Source organism: Theobroma umbraticum, unplaced genomic scaffold, assembly GCF_002168275.2.
Source record: "Theobroma umbraticum cultivar Fairchild unplaced genomic scaffold, ASM216827v3 scaffold_44.0, whole genome shotgun sequence".
NCBI classification, from domain to species: Eukaryota; Viridiplantae; Streptophyta; class Magnoliopsida; order Malvales; family Malvaceae; genus Theobroma; species Theobroma umbraticum.
In genome coordinates, this window is record NW_018397255.1 from 4926484 (window position 1) to 4951307 (window position 24824).

At 36.6% G+C, this 24824-nt stretch overlaps 3 protein-coding genes across 4 annotated transcripts in view; all 3 read right to left on the minus strand.

The window, feature by feature from the left end:
- Window positions 1-968, minus strand: part of LOC110410130 (aspartic proteinase-like protein 1) — a 3371-nt gene extending 2403 nt beyond the window's left edge. The window contains exon 1 of the mRNA XM_089782531.1: window positions 834-968. Coding sequence (XP_089638657.1) covers window positions 834-968 — 135 coding nt within the window. The remainder of the gene's footprint in view (window positions 1-833) is intronic.
- Window positions 969-1242: 274 nt separating this feature from the next.
- Window positions 1243-12084, minus strand: CSI1 (binding protein). Of its 2 annotated transcripts, XM_021445019.2 has the most exons (9): window positions 11848-12084; window positions 11705-11731; window positions 11162-11319; window positions 10124-10197; window positions 6576-9633; window positions 3839-6383; window positions 2591-3045; window positions 1903-2019; window positions 1243-1790 (listed from the first exon to the last, which is right to left on the minus strand). In XM_021445019.2, the coding sequence occupies exons 3-9, from the start codon at window positions 11162-11164 to the stop codon at window positions 1650-1652; spliced, it is 6393 nt and encodes a 2130-aa protein (XP_021300694.1). In that variant the 5' UTR covers window positions 11165-11319; window positions 11705-11731; window positions 11848-12084; the 3' UTR covers window positions 1243-1649. The 2 variants fall into 2 exon arrangements, with proteins under 2 accessions (XP_021300694.1, XP_021300695.1); XM_021445020.2 differs by lacking the exon at window positions 11705-11731.
- Window positions 12085-15192: 3108 nt separating this feature from the next.
- On the minus strand, window positions 15193-24352 carry LOC110409947 (MICOS complex subunit). Its single transcript, XM_021419473.2, is given in 14 exon segments — window positions 15193-15881; window positions 15968-16069; window positions 18401-18580; window positions 18748-18825; window positions 19595-19714; window positions 19799-19891; window positions 21301-21378; window positions 21503-21655; window positions 21743-21871; window positions 22509-22610; window positions 23334-23818; window positions 23821-23847; window positions 23850-23946; window positions 24042-24352. Coding segments are annotated over 14 exon segments (1956 nt in total). The 5' UTR covers window positions 24120-24352; the 3' UTR covers window positions 15193-15647.
- Window positions 24353-24824: the final 472 nt, after the last annotated feature.

Sequence of the window (24824 nt, forward strand, 5' to 3'; positions counted from 1 at the left end):
AAAACATATCTTTAAATATTAAAAGAAAATACTACATGTTTATTTGGATAGAGTTTTTGTTTATGTGATCTAAAAACATTCTTTCAGAAACCTTGTCTTCCCTCAATCATCACTAATGCCCCAACTAATGAGCAATCAAAGGGTTTTTGGTATTCAGAATTTTCATCAAATAAATCTTAATAGCCTATCATTTCAACTCACTTTGAGTATTTTTATCTAACAATTCAATTCTCCAACTCATATTCTTTAAATAATTGAAACATTTCAATGCAAACAATTATTAAAATCTTCCCACAAAATTAATTTAGTTTTCAATCTAAACAACCTACTCTTGGAAAACAAGAACGAATCTTTTGTTGTTTAGATCAAAGACTACCCTCCACTACCTCTTCAATAATTTATCTCTTACAAATTATTAGGGACACAAAAATTTATTCTCCCTTAATCTTGGTACCAAGTAACTCCTGGCTGTTGTATTTACTCAACAATGACAAATAGTCATAATTAGTTGCACCTACTGTCAACCATTGTTGATGGGTTGTAAATTATGAGTCCAATTTTAATCGATTATCAATAGATTGTACACAAATGATCTCCAACGGTTAGATTTTTTTAAATCTTATTGTTTTTGGATTAAAATTTATGAGAAGGGATAATGGATTACAGTTAAGCTGTAGCAAAATTGGACGATGGGAACTGTAGATGAGCAGTGATTTGATAATTATTGAGTGACATAAGCGTCTAGCTTTATTGCCGAAAGATTTCAAAAAGGAAAGAAACATCAGTTGGATTTCCCAAATGCAGTGATGGGACACATCTCTGTGTTTGATTACCTGAAAGAGTGAAGGGTCCCCGATAAGATGTGGCGAAATGTGAGCCGACTGTCGTCCGGAGTCAGCCCACTGAGAAGCAAATGGGCCAATGAAAGCGAGTGGGTCTGATATCGGGAGCCCACACTCTCTTTCCATTTTTGTCCTCCATGTTAATGGGTGGTGGAGTGGAAAGCGGCACTTTCTGATCAAAAGGTGCCATGGCTATCGCAGTGGACCCCTTCCTGTCCAAGTTGGCGCAGCTTTATTTTATTTACAACATGAAAAGGGTCCAGTCCAGAGGTAGAATGTGATAATTACAATTTAGCCAATCTCGCAAGACACTTGAACCATCTTGTTAAATAAAGCAACTCAGATGTTTTAAAACTCTAAAAGGAAGCACTTGCTAGTTGCTACTGAATATCCTCGATCATACAAAAACAAATATTTTCATATTTCGATCAATAGATTAGAGAATTATTACATCAAACATGTTCAGTTCCAAAGCCAGAAACAACATCCTTATTTTCCTCTGACATTGACAAGCACACCAAGTTGAATACAAAGAATTACAAAGCGAAAAGCTTGCGTCCATATGATTTCAACCCAGGGAAAATGTAAGAAAATCAGATTACAAAAGAATACATTCACAAATGACTATTTTTAAAGACTGTAGGCAAACACTACAAAAGTCAAAATCTCCGGTAGACTATGTACACTGGAATGATAAATAAAACCCAAAATGGGAAAGGAAAATTGTTCCCTACTTGATCATATAATTTTGTTTCTCCCCCCAAAATTTCAATTTTTGCGGAAAAATAATTACTTGTGTGACATCCTTTACTTGTTGGACCACTGGAATTCTATTTCCAAATTCCGTGATGGCCCGCTTTTACTTTCGGGTAATAGGGTATACTCGCCTGCCACTGCTCCAAGCATTACAACCCGATCAATTTGTATCGTGACTTTTCCAAAGGAACTCTGTTGTCATAAAAAGACGAAAAAAGTTTAGAAATAATTAGAAAATTTTCTGAAATCACCCAAACTAACCAAAACAAAAACTAAAGAGAATAATTCTTTCTGATATTGTTACCTTCCCCATTTTGCTCTTGTTCTTGCAAGATATGTGCAGCTTCTGGCCCTTTGGAGGACTCTCAAAAGTCCATGAAAAACTTTCATCCCACTCTGGATTAGGGCCAGTGGATACAACCTGACAAGTGACAAATAAGTTAGGATGGGACAAATTAGAGAAGGTGAATGTAACGAGCAGAGAAAGGTGTGTACTCAGATAAGCACATAATGTTTTCAAGTGATTTTAAAACCAGCACAAATAGACAGAATACATATTCATTCAATTCGTATACGGACCAAATGTTCAGGAGACAACAGTGATTCAGATCAAACTGCTTCCTGACCAAGAAAGCTTGCAGAGCTCATAAGCAGAACAAATCATCTTACTCTAAATTCTCAAGAGCTGGTTTAAAGATTTGACATGAAAAATCAACAACTCCATGTATCCATAAACTGGGTGCCATGCAGGGAACTTCAGTCCACTATATACCAGTCATTTTTCAGAAAACTAGTTATGAGGACTATGGAGCTGCAGCTCAAACATTGTGCAAATGTACAGGCTACCAGGAGTCTCATGTTACTGTTGACACCTAATTGTTTAATTGTAACAAATAACTAGGTGATAACTGATAATTTCAGAAATAAAAATTCCCTAACTCAAAATCACAAACAGATAAAACAGGATGGAGAAGGATAGCAAAGTATCTTACCTTGGTTTGCCGAGGTGGATTGTTGCCAAGCGTAAGTTTGCAAAAAACACTTGGGTTTCCTACTGATTGCTTCATATTATTGCCACGCTTTATTATTACCACCAATGTCCCAGGCAAGCACTGCAACAGAAATTCAGCCTTCTCCTGAAATCTAGGTGGTCCAGACTGGATTAAGTATTGGAGCAATGGTATTGCATCTGCAGCAGCAACTGATTGGGCTCTTGAAACTTCAGCTGGGCAAGCTGACCAAGCTTGCCTCAGTAGGAAAAGAGCATCTAAAGCAGCTTCTTGAGTTGCCTCAGAACCTGTTTTGAGGGATGAAACCAAATGGGGAATACTAAGTGTTGCAGGCTCTGTGGCTCTCAAACGGGGGAAGTTGCTAAATAAAGAATTTAGAGCTTTTAGATACTCCTCGTTCACAGTTCCAGTAGCCCATAAATCCTTTTCAATAGCAGCTGCAAGATATAGATAGACGTTATGCATAACAGAAGAAGCTACAGTTTGCATGGAAATGTTTATCTAAAGAACAATGCATTAGCAATACCAACGTAAACCAAATTGACAAACTAAAATGAAAATCAATTTCAAAGTACTGATGATCCTAGCCCACTAATCCTGCTTGAACACTGAGTGTTGTTTGTCACTTCTACCTAGCGCAAGACTTAACCAACGATAAAGAAAACTAAGGTGTACACACACATACACAAAAAGCATTGTGAAAATTGCTCAGGAAGGTGATAAAGGGGTGCAGAAAAACAGACAATTTACCATCCAATTCATTTTGTAAAGCTCCAAAGCAAAACCAGAATGCAAATTCATTTTTCATGGGCTAAGAAAACAGAAAAAGAATTTTGAGTTGTAAATATTTCATCAGTAAATCGCATTTTGAAGTCTATAACTCTGTTTCACCGTAAGCAATAGGTTTTGGTGATAACCAAAATCTTTTAAGGAAGTGTGTTCACAACCGCAAGACGCATAATAAGTGATGATGCACTCAGAATTGCCAATCAAACTGGAAGCATAAGTTGAACTAAGAGCCTAACAAGGGCAAAGAGTTAGGAAAGAGGCTCTTTTAAAATGTTACGACCAAAAGGTTTGTGAACCAATACTAAATAGGAAAAAGATTTGCAACATAACCATGTAGTAGCAGGGCATGGCAATATAACTTTTATAAAATATAGCACACTTTTAAGTAACTTCTCCTCACATTAGCCAGCCATAGTTAAAGTCAGAGTATAGGGAACTTACCAGTTATGGCTCTGACAGTTTCACTTGAAGCATACTCCTGAATGGTATGATTAGAAAATAGAAGCTTAACAAACATTGCAGCCTGAACGGATGTTTCTGGATCACTTGAACCTATTAGATCCAATACAACCTGAACACCACCAGCCTCAGCTACTGCTCTCTTATTTGATCTGCTATACATTACAAGATTTTGCAAAGCACATATAGCTACCACTTTCATTTCTTCCGTGGGTTGGTCTTCGAGCACATTAACAAGAGCACGGCAAGCTGAAACAGCATCAGCACTTCGAGCGAGTGCCTCATTCTGGAAAAGGTCACCAAGAGCCAATGTGGCCAGTAGCCTTGCCTGCTGAGCTTGGGTTTGTGGATCCAAGAGATACTGGGATAGTGGTACGATTGCAGTTTTAGTAGCTTTTGTTTCTCTGATCTTCACATTATTGAGTAATACTTCCAGCAGTCTTGCTGCTGTTTCCTCACATTGATGAGATCTGAGAAGTTCTAAGAGAGCCTCTATAGCACCACTTTCAGCCATCGCTTCAGCACTGGTTCCATCATCACTTTCTAATACCAGGAGAGCATTCAATGCACCAACCACAGTGCCCTCTGAGCCAGAACGAAGCAACCTTACCAAAACAGCAACAGGAACTTCCAGATAAAATTCAGAACTGAATTGCAGAATGCTAGCTAAAACAGAAGCAGCTGATTCCCATAAAGCATGTGGGAGTGAAGGATCAGCTTGCAATATCACTTTGGACAACTCATTGACACCACCCTCTTTTGCAATTTCATTTGGCCATGTTAGTGCAATGCTAACGAGAGCCTTCACAGCTCTCTGTTGCAAGATATGTATGCCAGAACCAAGAATTCTTATAAGGGGACCAATTACTTGCTGTGTCACTGCATCCTTCTGAAGATGTTCTTCCAGGAGCAGATGTGATAGAAGCTCTGCTGCTAACTGCTGAACTGCTGGAGCTGGAGAATCAAGAAGTGGGATAAGCGGTTCTATAGCTTGGTGAGAGGTCAGCGTATAATCAGCACGACAGTGTGGATGCTCCAGAATATTTACAAGGACCTGTAATGCACTATGCTGTCCATCAGGCCCAAATTCAGGTCTTGATAGCAACTGGAAAAGGGGCTCAACCACTTTTGCTGCAGAAGGTCCTTTAGCAATAGTAGCATTGTTTGTCAGTATTCGGAGCAATTCTGCAAAAGCAGCACACAGGAAATCTGGCGCTTCATGAAGGATATCAAGTATGCTTTCGATTACTCCAGCTTTCACCATTTCCATCTTACAAGCAGGTCTATCTTTCCCTAACTTCACAAGAGCTCTTGAGATAGCTTCATGAAGCATGTAATTATTACCATACAAAAGGCCAACAAGAGGAATTACAGCACCATGTGCGGCAACTAGTTCTGCCAGTTGCTCATCATCTACAAGTTTATCTATTGCACGGACAACTGAATGTTGAGCAGGACTGAACTCAGTTACAAGGAGAGATACTAGAGGCTCAACACAGCGAGCTGCAGCCATAGTGGATCTGATTCTTGTATTCACAAAAAGAACACAACACAACTCAGCAGCATCCCCCTTCAGCTCCATCGAACAATTTGATGTAAGGATTCTGCAAAGAACATCCACTGCATTCATTTCAACATCTGCAACAGCAAGGGCTCTAGAAGGGTTCTCACTCAACAACCTAACCAATGCTGCTATTGCAGCATGCTGCTCTTTCTCCATTCCAGTATTAAGAATCTCCACCAAGGGTTGAACAGCTTGCCGGGCAGTCTCAGCATTTCTGATATGGTCAGCAGAGAATAGGCTTTCCAATGCTTTAGCAGCACTATACCTAGCAGCTCGTCCTCCAAGCCGTAAAACTGCTACAAGTTGGCTAACAGCACCAAATGCAGCCTCATGTCTTCGAATTTCAGAACTGCTAAATAGGATCCCTAATAGATCAGTAGCAGCTTCTTCAGTTGCATCTTGAGGGCTGAGAGAAAGATACTTAGTCAGTGCTTCTAAAGCCCCTGATTCTACCATAACAATCTTATTTGATGGACAGTCTTTTGCAAGCTGAGTCAGAAGCCCAAGTGCCAGATAAGGTGCACCAGGGCGGTCTGGAATTGGTTTAAGTAGGTCAACAAGGGCAGGTATTGCTTTTCGAGAAGTAGCACCAACCCTAATGTCTTCAACTCTAAATAACCTCTCAAGAGCAACTTGATCTGGATAGCGTACTAAAGCAAACTCTTCTGACAATTCAAGAAGTTCTTCTATATCAACGTCAGCACAGCCAAGTAAGGAGATAAGTCCACCAGCAGCACCTGAATTTGCAACAGATAGAAGAGTCCCTCTGCTACCATTACAGACTAGACTGGCCATTGCTTGTGCAGCAAAATATCTGTTTGCTGACACCTCTGACTTCGCTAAATTTGCAAGTATTGGTATGGATTTCATTGTTGCATGTGCCCGGATGATATCTCTATCTTGAAATAAAATTGCTAGCAACAATGCACAAATCCATATGCTGTTATCTTCCTTAAAATCAATCTGCCAATTACCACATAGGATGGAAACAGTTTTAGCAGAAATAGGAGGGAATATAGCCACAATTGCATGACAGGGAAACAGGAAATAATCTCAATGCTGTCTTCGAGAAATTCTATCTATCGATCTAAGAACCATAACTTCTATTGGTATAAACATTGTTTTAAATAAATAATTAACAAGAGGATTGAATACCTGAGCATATTGGGAAGAACGTTGAGAGATTCTCTCAGTGACAACTTCAACTGCTCCAGCCTCCATGATTGTGATTTTACTCTTTTCATCATGGCAGGCTAGGACAGAGAGTAGCCAAATAGCCAAATTAGCACCAGAAATAACTGCTGTGCCTGTATCCGATTCCCCATTCCTGGCTTCTTCTTTAGCATGCCTACAGATGCTAATGGCATCCTGATCATCAACTTGTGGATTTGCCAAAGGAGTCTCTCCAGAACCAAGCATTGAAACAAGTGATTGGATTAGATGGGTAGAAGAATTTGATTGATTAAGATCTTCCACCACTCTATGGTGATTAACTTTTGCTGCACATATCAGAAGTGCAGTGCCCCCAATTTTGACCTTTGAGTTTGAGGAACTGATCACCCTTCTAGCAATTGATGGTATGCATTCAGAAATACTAGCAACAGTATCTCCTAGAACAACAGGTTGATCATGACAAAGTCGTGACAATATCTCAATAGCTTTATCCTGTAACAAAGGTGTTGCATCAACAATAGATGAAACTATTGGAGATATGCTTTTTGGAAATTCAGCTAAAACTGCCCATGTAGGTTTTATTTGACCGCTGGCTCCTTCTGATCTTGACAGAATAGCAAGCGCATCTAGTGCTTCCGCTGTGGCAACAGATCCACCTCTGGCAGATTCTAGAAAAGAAACTAATGCAAGAACTGTACCAGCACGATTCACACAATCAGTTATGGCATAATCAATTTGCCTTGAATGGAGTAGACGTGCTATTGCTGCTGCTGCATGAGTCTTCCCAGAAACAGTTCCTTCACGTAAAACCCTTGTAGAAGGCAGAATAATTTGTTCAGCAATCGCTGTCTCCGAAACTTCAGTATCCAAAATAAGATTTGCTAGTGCACATACAGCCTGCTCTGCAACTTCAAGAACTGAAGAGTCAGCAAGTGCAACTAAGGGAGACATTACATCTCGAGCAACAGCAGCTACATCCCGGTTCTCCTTAATTGAAAGAAATACTGCAGCAAGGCAGTGACAGGACTCTGCTAAGATGTTTTCAGATTCAACATTTAGCAGCTTCATAACTGACCAAAGAGTTTTTACAGCGATGTTACTTTCACGCAAGTCCTTCCTGGTTTCAAAAATCCCAGCTAAAGCTGATGCTGACTTCGCCTGAGTTTCTTCTTTAGTTGAGCTTAATATTTTAATCATGGTCTCAATGGCATCATTTGCAGCACTACCATCACGCAATATATCATGGAATGGGACCACTGAAAGCATACTTCTTAGAGCATCCAAAACATACACTTTAGATTCAGGTAGATCACTCGTTAACAATGCACTGAGCTGGCTGATGGTAGCTGTATCAGATTTATGAATTAAATGGTTCAAAGCCTTTGCTGCAATTTCTTTCCCATTTGGGCTCCCATTCTTGAGCAGCCATAATAGTGCAGGAACAGCATCAGCACTTTCAACACAAGCACGTATATCTTCACTGTGATTGCATAGATTCTTGAGGATCAATGCAGAATCTTCCTTGGCCTTCACAGAACCTGTTTCCAGAATTTGAACAAGTGGAGGAATACCACCAGCGGCAGTAATGGCCCACTTACTTTCATCATTTTCATTAGAGAGAAGGCAAAGTAGTGCAACTGCACACTCTTGCTGCTGCTCTGATGAAAGACCAAGAAGTGATATCAACAGCTGAACACCTTCACGGCCTTGAAGCGCACGCCATAGACTTCCTTCATTGTTGCAAAGTGTGAGGAGAGTTCTTATAAGCTCTTCCTGGACTTCATTGGTTGCCATGGTGATCAATCCAACAAGCAACCTTTTCGCATCAGAATTTGCAAGTTTAATTGAGAGTATGGTATTCCCATACAAACTGGCTAGGGCTTCTATTGTACGTTCTCGCACAAGGAATGGTAACCGAGGTTGGAACTGATTAACTAAAGTCTGCTCAATAACCAGAGGATCTGATGCTCTAGTAGATTCTGCTTTGCTGTCATAAATCATTAAAGCTGAAGCCAAAGCCCCTAGCGTGTCAGCAGTCTGAGCAGGTGAAGAACATGACTCAAGGCTCTGACCCAGGCTTGAGATGACATATGACAAACCACCAGAAATGTTTGCCAAAGCACACATAGCATTCTCCTGCAATGCTTGGGCATACTCACCTTGCATGAATTCTTTTGAAGGAGCTATTGTAGCATTTATTAAAGCAGGAATACCATTGGAATTAGCTATTTCCCGCCTAGCCTCCTTGCACTGGGCAGAAAGAGACTTAAGAGCACCTGCAGCCTCAGCTCTAACAGGGGCTTCATTACCAGGTCCTATTAGTTTGAGCAATTGTTTTGTAGCTTCAGCAGCCAATACCTTAGAACAAACAGATGCATCCTCCATCATCATACACGCAAGAAGAAAGCATACGTTAGCCTGAGTGCTTGACTGTCCAGTTGTGAGCAACTTAACAAGTATATCAACTCCTCCAGCCTGTACTGTCACAGACCAAAATCCCTCCGTGCTGCTTGAGAGGTTTTTCAATGCTCCCGTCAATAAGTTATCAACCAAGTCTCCTGTCTTGAGCCCATTATGTAGCAGCTTCCAAAGCACTGGCACAACTCCCTCAGTCGAAAAAATCTTTGATCCAACATGATCCTTAGCACCACCTTGTGAAACAGCATAGATGGTCTTAGCAGCTGCAATTTGACCTTCTGATGAGCTGGACTTGAGGAGACCAAGTAATGGTGGTATGCAACCCCCAAGCAAGACTTTAACCCTTAGTTCATTCTCCTTACAGAGCGAGCCTAAGACACTTGCAGCCTGAATTTTCACTCCTAGTGATCCTGATCGGAGAAGAGAGACAAGAACTGGAACTGCCTGAGAGTGAGATCCAACAGCGCTAAAAGCATTTTCACGTGTGTCAATGAGTTCCAACAATTGCCTCAAGGAATGCTCTTTCTCTTGTACAGATGAGGAACTCTGCCGCAACTGTTCAATGCATTGTGCAACACTTGCCAATGTCCCATCTGGATCCTCCATGCTACTTGTGCGATCCCTTCAGGTGATTTAGGCATAAGATAGTCAAGATAGAATTCTGATAGATAATAATCATAGCTTGCAAATTCAATAAATCACCAAAGAATGGGGGAAGGTATTAATTATGATGACATCAATAGAGTGATACCAAAGCAGACGCAAAATGATTTCTCGATACGATATAATTGGGTGCAAATAGGCGAAAGGGGCAAAGGGTATCAGCCAAAAAGTTAGTAAAAGAATGAGGCCTATGACAATACAATATAAGTCAAAGGCACCGAAAATACCAAAGGGAAGTCAAAACGTATATAGGGAAAGCTAGAATCACAACATAGCATATATTAGTTTTAGCTAAACATTATGCTGTTGGGGTACAGCAAATTTCAGACTGTTCTAACTTTATCAAGCAACTCCAAGCCCAGAATTAATTATCCACATTGTTCTCAGCTCTTCCTGGTATTGTGTGCCTCGGGTCTGTGCAAAAGATATAAAATAAAGCTTAAACTTACCTCAAACCCATTTTTACAACTGAATGTGGAGTTGGGGGCTCCGAATCTTGAATTTTAGCATCTCCATTTTTTTCCTGCAACCATGAGACACATAGGAGGTAATGATGCCAATAAAGGCAATTATTCAATTGATGATTAATAGACATTCATGCACAGGTGAATGAAGTAGGCATCTGAAAACAATAAAAACAAGATATATGGGATTGTCAGAAGCTGCATGTAAAAAAGCACACAGAAAACATTAACAAGGAAGGCATTGTGGAATTCAGTTCCAAGGCTATTTTGGTCAATCATAATATATACCCAACCCTGCTAATTATTCAAGGGCTAGAGAAAATGAAAAGTGCACATATACTATTTTCATTTTCTCTGTTTTCTTTTTCTGGGGTGGGGTGGGTGGGTAGGGAAAGGGTGGGTTGGGGAAGGTATGATGGTTTTGGGGATAGCAATACCGGCAAAATTACCTAACACAAGCAACGCAAATTGTCACCTAGCATATATCCCCGACTAACCTCCATGGCAAATTGCAAATTTAAAGAAATGAAACCAACTTATAGCATTATTCATATGTTTAGCTTCTTTATCCTTAGCCCTAACTCATAAGCATCGCATGCATGTTAGTGACACTGTCACCTCAACAATACATGATTTTGAAGAATGTACATCGGAACGTTTCACCTTACTTGCCAGTATAACAGCTCTAAATAAATTTCTATATTAGGAAAAGAAACAACCTCCAATCACACATGGACAATAAAATTTCCAACCTCATCATTAAAATCTTTTTTATCTTTAATTATTATTGAATTGCATTTCCATATCGAGGGCCAGAAGTATTGGTTACTAAGCTTATAAAAAAATTATCTACTAATAAAATTTATTTACTTATTAATTACCAACAATTGCACAATGAGATCTAAATACACCCAATAGCATATAAACACCTTAAACTTCATAAATGGAACATATAAGTATATCCACAATTCATATTCTTAATGCTAACTTATCCAAAAACTAAGTAGATAATTAGTAACATACCATATCATTAGAAGCAAGGCCGCTGCCATTGTTGGCAGCGAACCTCCAAGCCAGTGTCGCCGCCAGCTTTGCTTTTTACTGCACGATTCGCTGAATCTAAAAAAACCTTAGCCGCTCTCCAGATCCAGCAATATGCGTCTTCAATACATTAAAATCTCCTGCAAACAGTTAAAAGTTAAGTTAAATAAGAACATACGTATCACGTAAATCCAGATCAAGCAAAAATCTTTATAATTCAAAACTAATTTGATCTCAAAAGAACAATTAGCACCAATGCATCTAATACTAGTAAACTAAAACTAAAGAAACAAGTAGAGCAATAGATCACATTTCCAATACACTGATTTTCCATTAACTTTCCTTGTCAGTTTTCTCGGGAAACAAACAGACAATGAACACAGAAACACATAGAAACTAAATTAAAATATCTCCACTAAAACAAGCTGAATTTTACCAAAATGAAAGTCAGTAAACAGCAGATCGAAATCCGATTAAAGAAGGAAAACAAAAAGAGAAAAAAAATTAAGTGGAACTGTGAATTACCGAATTGAATGAAGTGAACTCGAGGAGCTTAGATTTGGAAGAAACGACAGCGGATCATGAATGTCGAAGAGCATTAAAAAAGAAGAAAAGGAAGAAAAAAAAAAGAAATGTAGATGGAAAGAAAGAGAGAGAGAGAAGCAAACCTTAAAGAAAGAGAAAGAGGAATGAACAAGCAGAGCTCCGGTCTTTAGTTTAAGTGCATCTATGACTAAGGAGAAAGATAATAAGGAAGAAAATTGATTTTTTTTTTTTTGAGAGAGGAAATGTGATAATAATAATAATCAAATAATGGAGGTTTTTTTTTTTTTTTTTTGGGTTTTCCTTCTTTTCTCCCTGTATTTACGTTTTTTTTCTGAGAGAGAAAAGAAAGATGTGAAGGTAGGGGCTTTGTTCTCAGTTCACAGCCGACGCACTCACTGGACCACCGACAATTTGAAAGCTCCTACTTCTCTCAGCTCGGCTTGGCTTTTACCGATTGAGGCTCGGCTTTTCTAAAATTCCAAAAAAAAAAACCGAATTGATCACGAGCATCATCATATAAGTTAATTAATATATGCTTTATTTTATAGTTTAATATTTACGGGATCACCATTAAACAAATATATTTGATTTTGTAAGAGATAAAATTTTAAAGCGAAAATATTTTTAATTCTCTTTTGTAATTCATTACAAATTTTTTAAATCCTTGAATACTAGAAAAAACATAAGATTGTATTTTTGAATAATTAATTATTTCATTTATTTATTCTTTTTTAAGATGATATGGTAAATATAACTTGAATTTAAAAATTAAAATAAATTTAGTTTTGAATGACATGACGATGATATCGATACAAAATATAATATTAAAGATGACATAATAAAATACGATCGTGATGTAACGAAATATGATATAAATAAAATATAATATAAAAAATAATATATCAAAATTTTATTTTTTTAAATATTTTTTATATTTAATTTTCAATGAAGAAAGTACCGCTAAGGTAAAAGAGTTGAAATTTACAAAATTCATAATTAATTTGTAAATTTACAAATTTTTTGGAAGTTAGAAAATAATAAATTACAAAAATTGAGATTAAAAAAAAAAGAAATGAAAACAGCTTCAAATTAGCCAAAGCCAAGCGGGAAAGCTGTTTCTGAGTGTGGCTCTCTTTCTCTCTCTTAGTTGGCTGGAAATGGCTGTTTATTGTCGTATTGGTAGAGGGCAATTGGAACTGTGGACAGTAAGACACACCTAATAAGGATTCTTCCACGAATTAATTAATTAATTAATTACTAATAAATCCATGTTGTTCTAATACCACAGCATAATTCTGACTTCACTGACCAACATGCCCTCAAGGCCTTACCTAATCAACATCCAAGCCGGTCCTTAACAATTTTAACTACCTAGTTAACTCCTGTAATTTAGGGTTTTTGTTTTACATTTTTTTGCCTGGTATTAAACAAGGAAGATGATAAAAAAAGTTAAAACTGTAATGATCTTACCAATCTGAATAAGACATAAACTTCTTTTTATTTTTATTTATTGTCACAAGTAAATATTTATTTTTTATTATTTTTATAAAATAATTATATATAAATGTAAATATTAAACAACTAAAACTTTGTAATAATAATTTATAAATTTATTCGATATTATCAGAATTAAAAAAATTAATGACATATACTCAATACAAGTTAAAATTTTTATTTATAAATTTGATAAATTTTATTAATATTTATAAATAAAAAAATTAAATTTTAAAAACAAATGTTTTTATAGAATACTGTTTAACATATAAATAATGAATCTATAATTTATTCAATTATTAGTAAACTTAAGAAAACTATTTTCTCAATAAAAATCATTCAATGCAATTACATTTCTTATTTACAAATTGAATAAATTTTATTAATATCTATAATAAAAAAATTGAATTTCAATTCTTGCGTGGTACAATTACATGCAATTGTACAACAATTATAAATTAAAAGTGATTTAAAATAACAAATTACAATTTATAAATATAATGAATAAAAATATTTATTTTCCCAATTAATAGTCTAAGTTAAGCATATGGATTCTGCGGGGCTGAATAGATTGGGGTATGCAACACATTGGCAAGTGGTCCACATGAACTGCACCGTTAAGAGGACTTATACGACGACTTGAATGCATGAAGAAATTAAGGTGAAATTGTATTCGTAATTATGCTCTTATACTAATATATAGTTTACCATAGACAGTAATCTCGGGGCAGGCGAAGAAAGGACACTGAGTAAAAGCAAAGATTAAAAAAGAAGCGGCTCACAACTCATTCAGAAAAGGGTTATTCCCTAAGCCAGAACACAGAGACAGGACCTCACCAGTCGCAAATCAGTCCCTGTTGCAAGCTTAATTGTAAAGCCAAAATCAGACTCTTCTTCCTTTTCATAATTATTATTATTATTGTGTAGATCTGATGGGGGGTCCTGAAAGAATGATTGGGACTTTATAACAGCCATTAAAATAGTTTACTTGTGGGAATATGAAAATCATAGCTGAAATCGGTTGAGTTGTAGCCTCATTTGGGGCCCCTTAATTATATATTAATATTTTAAGCCTAATGTTGTTTAATATTTTCGTGGAAGTCGATTTCCTACCGCTCATGATTGAGACTCGAAACTCATACAACCCCAAAACAATGAAATTTAATGAAGACTGTAATCCCATCATTTTCCATATCAGTTGTTTTTTCCCAAATTTCAGGTTAGTTAGGACTTCACCAGGGCCTTTGTTTCTTCAACTGCAATTTTCTTCCTTTCTGAAAATCGTTGATGCATTAGGGCCCTCATGCTGTCTAGCTACTTAGACAATCAATTTCTCTAATTTATGGCAGTGCTGAAAACTTTAAGGAAATAAATAAATAATATTAAAATGAATAATAATATTAAAACAGAAAAAAAAAGCACCCCACGTTTTGGAATCTGGAACCACATTGAAAGAGAATAATTCACTCCCAATTAAATAACAATGCAGCATGTGTATTGTTTAACTATTTTCTTCGAATTTAAATTTCAGAGGAAGGATAAAAGGACATCTGCTGGCTTTACCTTGTCAGTATATTTAATAATTATATTTTTATTAACTAAATTCTTCGGTCAGTGTATAAAATATTAAATTCCTTTTTTTTTTGCCTCTTCTCTATTAGCTTTTCCTCGTCATTTTTGACTAACACAACATTGATAATCAGAGCTCAACAACCAACACCCACAGGGTATCTGGATCATAATACACAATGAGCACAAACATTGAAACTAATAATCAATTCAGTAAGTTAATAACCATTTTTTTTGGGGCCGATTTAATAAATAAAATCCGAATTAGTTGATAGGTAAATATCTTGTACGTAAAGAAAACTGAAAATTCCCCTTGCGGGGTGGTTGCAATGACCATTCTCATCACAGCAATGCAATATTCTGAATCCGTTTTAGGCTGTTATAAGATTAAGATGAATATTATCTATGCCAATTCAACTGGCAACAAGTAACTCTGAATATTGAAAACTGCAAGAAGTTGAGAACAATACGTTGAAGACAATGATACATCAACATGACAACATCATCCATACAAACTTCCGAAGAGATCGCTCTATGTTAAACACTGGTGTTTGCAATAATCTTAAGTTTATTCCAACATGAAGGCCTATTAACAGTATTTTTGAACAGAAAGAAATATGGACCTTTTCAGTGAAGAAAAACAAAATTTTTATTTGGAGGATCATGAACAATCTTACACAATATAGAGGAAGCAGACCCTTCTGTTATATAGGTTGCCCAAAAGCAAGAAGACCATTCAGCTTACTGTGTATATTGGCTAGGAAAGTAAGAAAAAGCCTTTAGCTTAACCACTAATTCAATGAGGTCTGTAAGTTCCATACCCAAGGCATTGTTGGAGCCAAAAATTCAGGACCCGAGATTAGGTAAGACTGACGCAGGTAGCATATGATTGAAGTACAGTTAAAGCTTGCTCTGTGATGGCTCTATTCCTCACCCTTTCCACCCAATCACCAACTATCTCCTCGGCTTGGCTACCTTTGACACCTTGCTCAAGGGCGGCTGCTGCTTCAGCAAGCTTCCCTTCGGCCAGGTAATCATCAACTGTACTGATTACAGACTCAATCCCTTCACCAGAATGGTCAACTTCTTTCACCTATATGATAGTCAAAGGCAAGCGTCAGATTATTTGAGCAACCCGGATCAATTCTTTATGTAGAAGGTAAATGCCATTTTTTATACCTTTAACCAGGTTGCAATATGTGCTAAAGAATGCGTCAAGATGCCACCACCTCCAGGTGGAATTAGGCTGAAGTGCCTTAGGGTCCCTTTCAAGGCATTAAACTGCACAAAGAACATATGTCAAACAGTAATCTAAGAAAATTTCTTTCAATGTTATGACTCATTATCTGTTAGATTAGTGAATTGCTAATGATTCAATGGAACTATCAAGCATCACAGCTTACAAACAACAACATAGGTGAGGCTGAAAAAACTTGAAACACTATCATATCTATTACCAAATTTTAGCAACTCTTGCAGTAATCCCGTAAATCTTCAAACTAGACTCATAAAAACTGCTTAAAAGAAAGCTCACACTTTCTCCCAGTCTCCATGCTATAGCTAAGGTGCCAGTGACAAGATAACATGGGAATTTCTGCCAGAACACTGATTTGCTGATTCCACTTAGACGCCTGATGTTCTAATTTCAGCTCACTAAGGCATTTATTTAAAGAAGAAATAAACACCATTTTTGCTACAGCTGAGACAATTTATACCAGGCTGTTGGTCATGTAGTACATAATGAAGACTAATACTTCCTTTTCCTGTACATAATTAGACCAACTATGAAAAAGAAGAAAAAATGCAAAAGCATTTCTTGACAAGCTTGTCCTCATCATGTCCGACCGATTGGTTCAAACCAATCCTATCTCTATATAGTCCTCTAGCTTTCCAAGATTAGTCTCAATTCTCTAGCCATCATAAAATCTTTAAGTTCCATTCTGTATCAGGTTGAGAAGGTTCCCAATACAAATGGACCATTAACTCTGAAACAAGAAGAAAGCCTCCTTCTAGTTTGCTTTTAAACAAATATGGTATGCTTATAGGCTGACTCATCCCCGTATTATAGGAATAGCATTTAGGATACAGACTAAGTCTGAACTCAGACATTAAGCATGCATAAAAATGGTAAACGTAAATTACTTGCATGATTTCATCTATTGTCCTCTCCTCTATTTTTGGTTTAATTTTTTTATCCGGCTGATACTTAAATCAGTTCCCACCACCTTCCCATCTCAGCACCAAGACTCCCAGATGAAGAAAACAAGAAATTCTTATTGCTGTTACAGTGTATATATTCCCAATGAGCAGGTTCAACTAGAAGTCCCCCTCCTTGACCATCTAGAAGAAAATCTTAGAGCTTGAGTGCTCACCGAAGATTGAAGAAATTTTGGACTAAAAAAATCAGACCTTGGGAAATTTGATTGCCAACAAACCTACATATTCTTTATTTCTCAATGCAACATGACTACAAAGCCAATCCTAATTAAACAGGAAGCAATATTTGGTTAAAATAACGAGGAAGGTGAGAGATAGATGCGGACACAAAAGGGTGCCAAAGAGCATCTTTAGCTCAATTCATTTAGCATAGCAAGAAAATATTAATGTAACTCCAACGTTTGGATATAATTTTTCAAGTTAAAGACAATGAAAAAAAGAGGTAACATACCCTTACTCTCCTAAATTTTAATCGAAATTACACGAAAATTCATTAATTTTCGAAATGGACACTCCGCCTCAAAAAATATTTTCCATTGGACACGTAGATCCAGCCGTTAGTCAACCATTAGTATTTCCGTCAACTTGTTAATGTGGCAAAAGTAAAAAGATAATTTTACCCTTGATTAATTTTTATAATAATTATTATATAATTTTATTATTTTTAATTAATTAAAAAAAAGGGGTTCCCCATCTGGGAAGCACCGAAACTCACTCGGGGAGCCCAATCGGGGCTCCCAAGTGAGCACTAAATCTGGTGCTCCCCTCCTCGTCGGTGCTCCCCTTTCTTGGGGAGCTGGGGAGAGCCAATCGGTGCTCCCTTCTTTTTTTTTTTAATATAATAATAATTTTAAAATTATTAAAGAAAGAAAGGGCATTTTAGTTTTTTCACAATTTTTGTTAACGGTGTTTGCACCCTTGGGGCGGAGTGTCCATTTCGAAAACCAATGGACTTTTATATAATTTTGATCAAAACTTAAGAGAGTAAGGGTATTTTACCCAAAAAAAAAATCATAAAAGCAGTACTTGTTTTCTGCATGGATAGAGGCCTGTGGATGCTGCCACTGAAGGAAGAAAAGAGTGCACAAATTTATCAACAGCTAAAAAGGATGCATGCAAATGGTGCCAGGCGTATCCATCCTCACAGCTTTTAATTATAGAAAAAAACCAAGATTTTATATACTTTTAGCCTGCCTCTATAAAAGCACTTAAAATTCCAAACTTCCATTTTATGAAAAATACCATGTCAAAGTAAAGCATACAATTTTGGCATAGGATTCTGCAAAGCACAAACAATCAATAATTTAACCAAAAGATTTTATTAGGATAGATGTTATCATTGAAAAGGACTCAGAATTCAATAGCATATATCTCTAAAAGTACGAAACAACTTGCCTTTTGATTCAGCTCTAGTAGAGTGTCTGTTCCATGGTACCGAGTTTCTTCTGGAAGAGATGAAAGGACCAAATCTAATACTGAATCCTTCTCAATGCCTTCAAGGTAGGTGCGCAGAGCATCTATTTCTTTCTGGATTGGTAGTCCTTTAGAAAGTGCATCTTCTAGTGCAAGTGCTCCCTGCAGGACCCAAGAACAATCAAATTATGGCACAATAATGTACAAGTTGAGAAGAATTATTACCAAGACCATCAATCACTAAATTCACTAAATAACATAAGTCGGATTCAAACTAAAAGTAAAAATAACATGAGACTGAGAACAATAAAATAAGGAGAAAAAGTTACCAAAGCAAGCTTTTGAACAGAATGACTCTTACGTGCCTCTTCAGACCGTGCATAAAAAGCCATACATAAGGCGTTTATCTACAAAAAAAAAAAATTCAGGTGTGCTGAAGGGCTAAAAATATGCAATACTTATTGATTATGAAAATAATTACCCAAGCATATACAAAGCATAACAAATATATATTGCTCAACATCAGATTCATCTGAACAACTAACAAACAATAACTACTTCCAGAAATACATTTATGATTAATGCTTGTAACTGATCAACTATAAGTAGTTTCCTATTTACTAGACTCTCTTAACTAAGGTCATACTCACTCATCCTCCAATAATTTCTATGCTGATGCTTGGTTTGGTCCTTTATCAGAAACTATTCTAGCTTTCATTTTTTTCCCAGAAAACGTACTAGTTGAACTCTATTTTGGTTTCTGTGATGTTGGAAATTCTGTTTAGATTATCAATCAACACATTCCAGGAAACAATCAAATTCAGAAAATTTTAAATGGAAAAATCTTTAATTTTCCATTAGAAACAAAGTATGAAACCTGATACAACATTAAAATGGAAGCTAAAAGCATTGATGTATGACATTTGGATTGTCACTTTTTCCTGCATGATATATGCCCCAAAGTAAGAGCCAAGGGGTTTTACATTGCAACCTATCAAAAGAGAAAACTCTTTCAGCATAACTTTTAACTTTTCCTGTTCCACCTCTTATCAAACATCCATCAAATATGCCATGAAAAGCATTTTCTTTTTTAGTCCACTTTTTCATCCTAAAAATTAGCGAAGTTATTTTTTGTGAGGTTTCATATCCAAAAGTTTCCACCAAGAGATAGCTTACGTGAAGATTTGCTTCTGCCATTTTTTCAATCTGTGCTGCTTTCTCACTTGCAATTGCTGCAGCCAGTTCTGCTTTTCCTAACTCCTGAGCTTTTTGCAACTTCATTTCAGCTTCTCTTTCCTGAAATAAGCAAGAACTAACAACTTGAGTTCATGAGTTATGGAATTATGGTAAAGAATTCTTTGTTAGCATAAAACTATGTACCTTTTCTTCAATTTCCATCTTAAGTTTCTCTTCCATTTTTTCTTGAAGCGACTTTATAGCAGCTGCTGCTTTTGTTCTTTCTCTCTTTAATTCCTGAAAGTGGTAAAGTCAAATTCTCAGCAGCTTGAATCAGCAAAATAGAATAGTCATTTTTCTCTTTCTTTTAACTTGATTCTATTGCCCTTTGAAGGGCATATATGATTGTGAGTATATTCCAACTCTAACTAAACTGTAAATTTCCAAGCTCAAAATCCACAATACATAATACTTAAAAAAATAGCTTAAATTGATTATAAAAATATTGATGGAATTTCATTGACTAGCATAAAATTTATAGAAATTAATGGGATCAATTGTCCCAGTTTAATTCATAGTTTTTGGTTTTCCTTATGCCTTACAAACAAATCAATGTTATTCCAAACTGATATAAAGAACACTTCCCTCACCTTTTCATAGTACAGAGCACTTAAAACAGGAAAAATACAAATCTACAAAATACTATAAAAATTGGATGAACTCTAGCATGTGGGATAAATATTTTCTTTAAGTTGGTGAAATGCTAGAGCTTCACCTACCAATCACCACCTAGCATCTGCATTTCCATATCGTGTTTGGTGATCAAGCACTATAGCACCTCAACTTTTAATCAAATTTCTAAACCACATATTAATTGTTTGTGTTAGACACAGAGCACCAACCCACCCATTCTGCCTCCTATTTAGTCCTGGTGTAAAGATTCTACTGATAAAAAGACCAAGTGAATTCACCATAGATCTAAGCATGAACAGCAGCACAGAGCCATGACGGCTGTGACGACTATGTGGCAAATTAAAGAGAATGACATATGGGTTAGGAACCAAATTATCAAATGTTTGTCAACTTATAAAGTAGACAGTAGGACAAAATACCTCTTCTGGAGGAGTTCAGTAAAAGACAATAATTCACTTAATGACACAAAAAAGGATATAGTTCAAAAAGAAAGAAAGAAAGAAAAATTCAATTGTATTAAAGCGTTACAAATAAAAAAGAGAAAAATCAGAACACAGAAACCACCAAAAAAAAAAGAGAGATTGAAATGGGAAAAAAAACTACATTTTTCTTCTTTCATAAAAGACATGAAGAAAGATATTACTGTGGTGAGGAATCCAGGGAAGATCTTACCTTTCAGTTTTTAGTCTTTACATAGCAACAATAAAAGGAGAAAGAAAGGCACCATCACCAATGAAGAACTAGACCAAGCATTAGTGGTGCAAAAAAATTGTTTTTGAAAGACATCATAAAACAAGAATCTAAAATGAGCTATGACCTAAGTGATTAATTTGCAAAGCCAGAGCAAGGGTAAATAGGAAGTGAGGCATGAAAGAATCAGTCAATGGCATGTGAGTAAAAAACTAAATTTACCCCATAAGTATAGAACTGAGAAGCAATAACAAAAAGCTTGGTGATCAATCATGAGAAATATAACATAATAAAATGAATTAAAATATGAAAACAACTATAACCTTATCCAATATTGCTGCCTCTTCTGTACGCATTAGCTCCCTGGCTCTTAAATCCCTTAACTCCTTTTCATATTTCTCCTAAGAGAGAAAAAAAAAAGAAGAGAAAAAAAAGCATCAGCAAACAGTATGGCATGACCAAAATGATGTAGCAGAATTAAGAATCCAGATATTTTTACTAGAACCCATAGTTCAAACTTCTGACCTTCAACGCTCGTTTTTCTTCAGCAAAAGCATGTGCATCCAGCTCAGCTTGCCGCTTTTCAGCAGCATGAATGGCTTGTAGGAAATCAAAAATTAATTTTCCATCCTTGGATAAATATCCCTCATTCAGTTCCTCAATTGCTGTACCAAAAGCCTAATGTGTAAAAAAAATGAAATCTAGTGTTAGTTGACACTCTCCTTTATCATATGTATTAACCAAAAAATATGAGAGGTATATAACCTCTGTTTCTTTAGAAAGTTGCTCATATTTTCTGTTTAGAGAAGTTAAGTAGCTCTCATCTGCCTTTTCCCTAAGATGATATGCATCAAGAAGAGAACTTGGAGCTTCAATATCTTTACTTGGTTTATCCTGCAACAAAGGAACACCGGATGTGATTCTGTATCAAGTCTGATAAAAATAAGGAAGAAAGTATTTTTCACTATATATATAGAGATATAGAAATAAATAGATACATACATGCATACATACAAACACAAAGAACATGCTCTCAGTTGCGCTTTAGCCACCTCAATTCACAGTCTTCCCAATTATAAAAACAAAGACATAAAAGAAGCTTTAATCCTTCAGATGTTGCGACCGCTAGCCAGTTTCTTGGGGGATCAAACCTCCCTATAAATCCTTGCCTAGAAAATAAACAAGGAAATGCAGTGGGTCTTTGTCATCTTCAAGCATTAGCTATGTATTTACACATACAGTGGACAACCTCTAAATCATTAGCTTATACATTCACACATAGAATGGAGCAAGCCTCACAATCACACTTCTTGTTCTTTTTACAACCACAAGGCAGATACCAAAATTAAAAAAAAATTCAAACAAAGACAACGTGAACAATCATGGAGACAAGTAGAGTTTCAATAAGTTTCATTGACCCACCTTTACAGAATAAGAATGGTTCGTATAGCCATTTCAAGAGGTTACAAATCAGAAACAACTTAAATGAAGGGTGTTAAGAAGAAAAACCAATGAGAGGAACAAAGGATACCTCTGCTATGTCTGCTGTAGTAGGATGCAAAGATGGCACAGTTTTTATTTGACTTTCTTCAGGGGCTAAACTAGGCAATTCAACTCCTTTACTCAGTTCATCCTGCAAGAGACAAATATCATAAGTGGGCCATATTGAGCCTGTGCAGTATAATTATAACTTGATAAAGCTAGGTAGTAAGCATTGATTTTTAGGAATGCATAGCAAGGATAGAGAACAGGCTGGTAGTATTGTTACCACCTCATTTGACATTCTTCATTTATAAACGCATAAATACACAAGGGGCATGACATTCTTCATTTATAAATGCATAAACACACAAGGAGCATCAATATCTAGCAAGTTACAACAGAGAAACCAGTTTCTTTTAAACCCCATACAAAGCGGTACCCTACCCATAACGTTCTGAAACATTTCTTTATGCATCCATTCATTCTATTAAGAAAGACTGCTAGATTCCGAGGTTCAGGTAAATCATATAGAAAGAAAATATGAATGTGCATAAACACAGACATGACGTTCCAATGGTTTTTGTTGTGCAAACAAGCGACAATGGGCTAAGGCGTGTCATTGTCATAATTTGGGTTGCAGAGACGTGGGAATCAGTTAGAAATACTGTACTAACAATAACAAGGTAATCCATTATGTTTAGTTCATTTTTAAGTGCATCTGATCCACCTTCAACAGAATAGTAATGTCTTGCATATCAATTAGCAAAAAGATAGAATCCGGCATGGATGCTCGAGTATTCTTCAAATTTCATAACATCTATAAGCCCAAGAGATCACCATCAGCATAAATATAGGGCGCAGGGAAAAAATGTACCTGCTGTCTGTCTGCAGTAGCAGGAGTTGGGACAGTTTTTGTCTCCCCGTGGGATGCACTAGATTGGTTATCTACTGGAGTATCTTGAATTTCCTTGTTTGGTATCGTTGTAGTTTCAGACTCAACCTTTTTAAGATTCCCTTCAGATGATACAGCAGCATCCGCACTGTGATCAGCAGATGGAAAGCTGCTCGGAGAATATTCTGGTAATTCCTTTTCCGGGACAGGTTTCGTGTTTTCTCCATGTGTCTCATTCAATTTATCTTCCACATTAAATTGGATTTCTCCTTGGGTTTCACTAGTAGTTTCAGACTGAGGAGGAAGATCGATATGAGTTGGAACCTTTTGCTCGGGCAAGTCCATAGAAACAACTTGGATATCCTTCTCATCAAAACCAATTTTCTTCGAATCAATAGGAACCTTGGCGTTTTCACCAAGATATTGATCTAAGTACCCCGCTCGGTATGCAACCAAGACAGCACCACCATGATAGCACTTCCAAGGACAACTTTTGAAAGCCCCTGTTCGATTCAGGTGGACCAGGTTTCGGAATTGCATTTTTTCCAGGAGAGGTCGAAAATTCCTTTCCCGAATAAACAAACGGTGACGAGCGCTACATTTTCGCCATGCATTATAAACAGAAGAGTTATAAAGCATAGTACCCCGAACTCGAAATTGAATACTGAAACTTACAACAGTTAAATGTACCTGAGAAACAATCTGCCTTGGAGTTCTCCGAGGAGACCCCCGGCGATGTGATAATTGCAAAATCGACCTTCGCAGCATGCTGCCGGTTTTTTATTTTTCTTAATAGGATTTTGAATTTAAATTGCGGTGAAGGCGTTTGAGAAAATGGCTGGGAGGGAAGTGGGGTTTTAAAGGAGGCGTTGCTTCAGGGTTTGGACCGTTGCATTGAAACAAACTGTTTTCCGGTGAAGAACTTTTCGGGGCGTTTCGGTGGAGCGACGAATCACGATCGCTTTCCGGGAGGCGAGACGGCTGCCCAATGCGAATCGCCGTTGGGGGGGGGTGTGGCGGGGGACTTGGAACTTGGGAGTTGAAATTGTGTAGTGTCGTGCCACTGACAGCGTGGAACCATTGAGAAATTTACCCCCACATTACTCTCTTTTCTCTTTTTTATTTTTCCGTAAAACAGAAAAAAAATATTTCTATTTTCAGCTCAACTTCATCCTTTATTTTATTTTTATCTTTTAATTTTGCAATAAAAAAAGGAATAAAATTTACTGCATCCACTCTTAAATAAATAATTGAATATTGCTTTGGTCATTTAAGTATTTGTTTCCTTTTTATTTAATTTTGTGATATATTTTTATTGAACTAATGGTAAGCAATTACTTCCTCCTTTTGAAGTATGAACCAATTCAAGTGTAGGGAAAATAAATATTATGTATATATATTTTGGATTTGAGGCGTGATGATGGTTATTAGTTTGCCTATGATGCTCTTGTTTATTTTTTTTCTCCATTACCC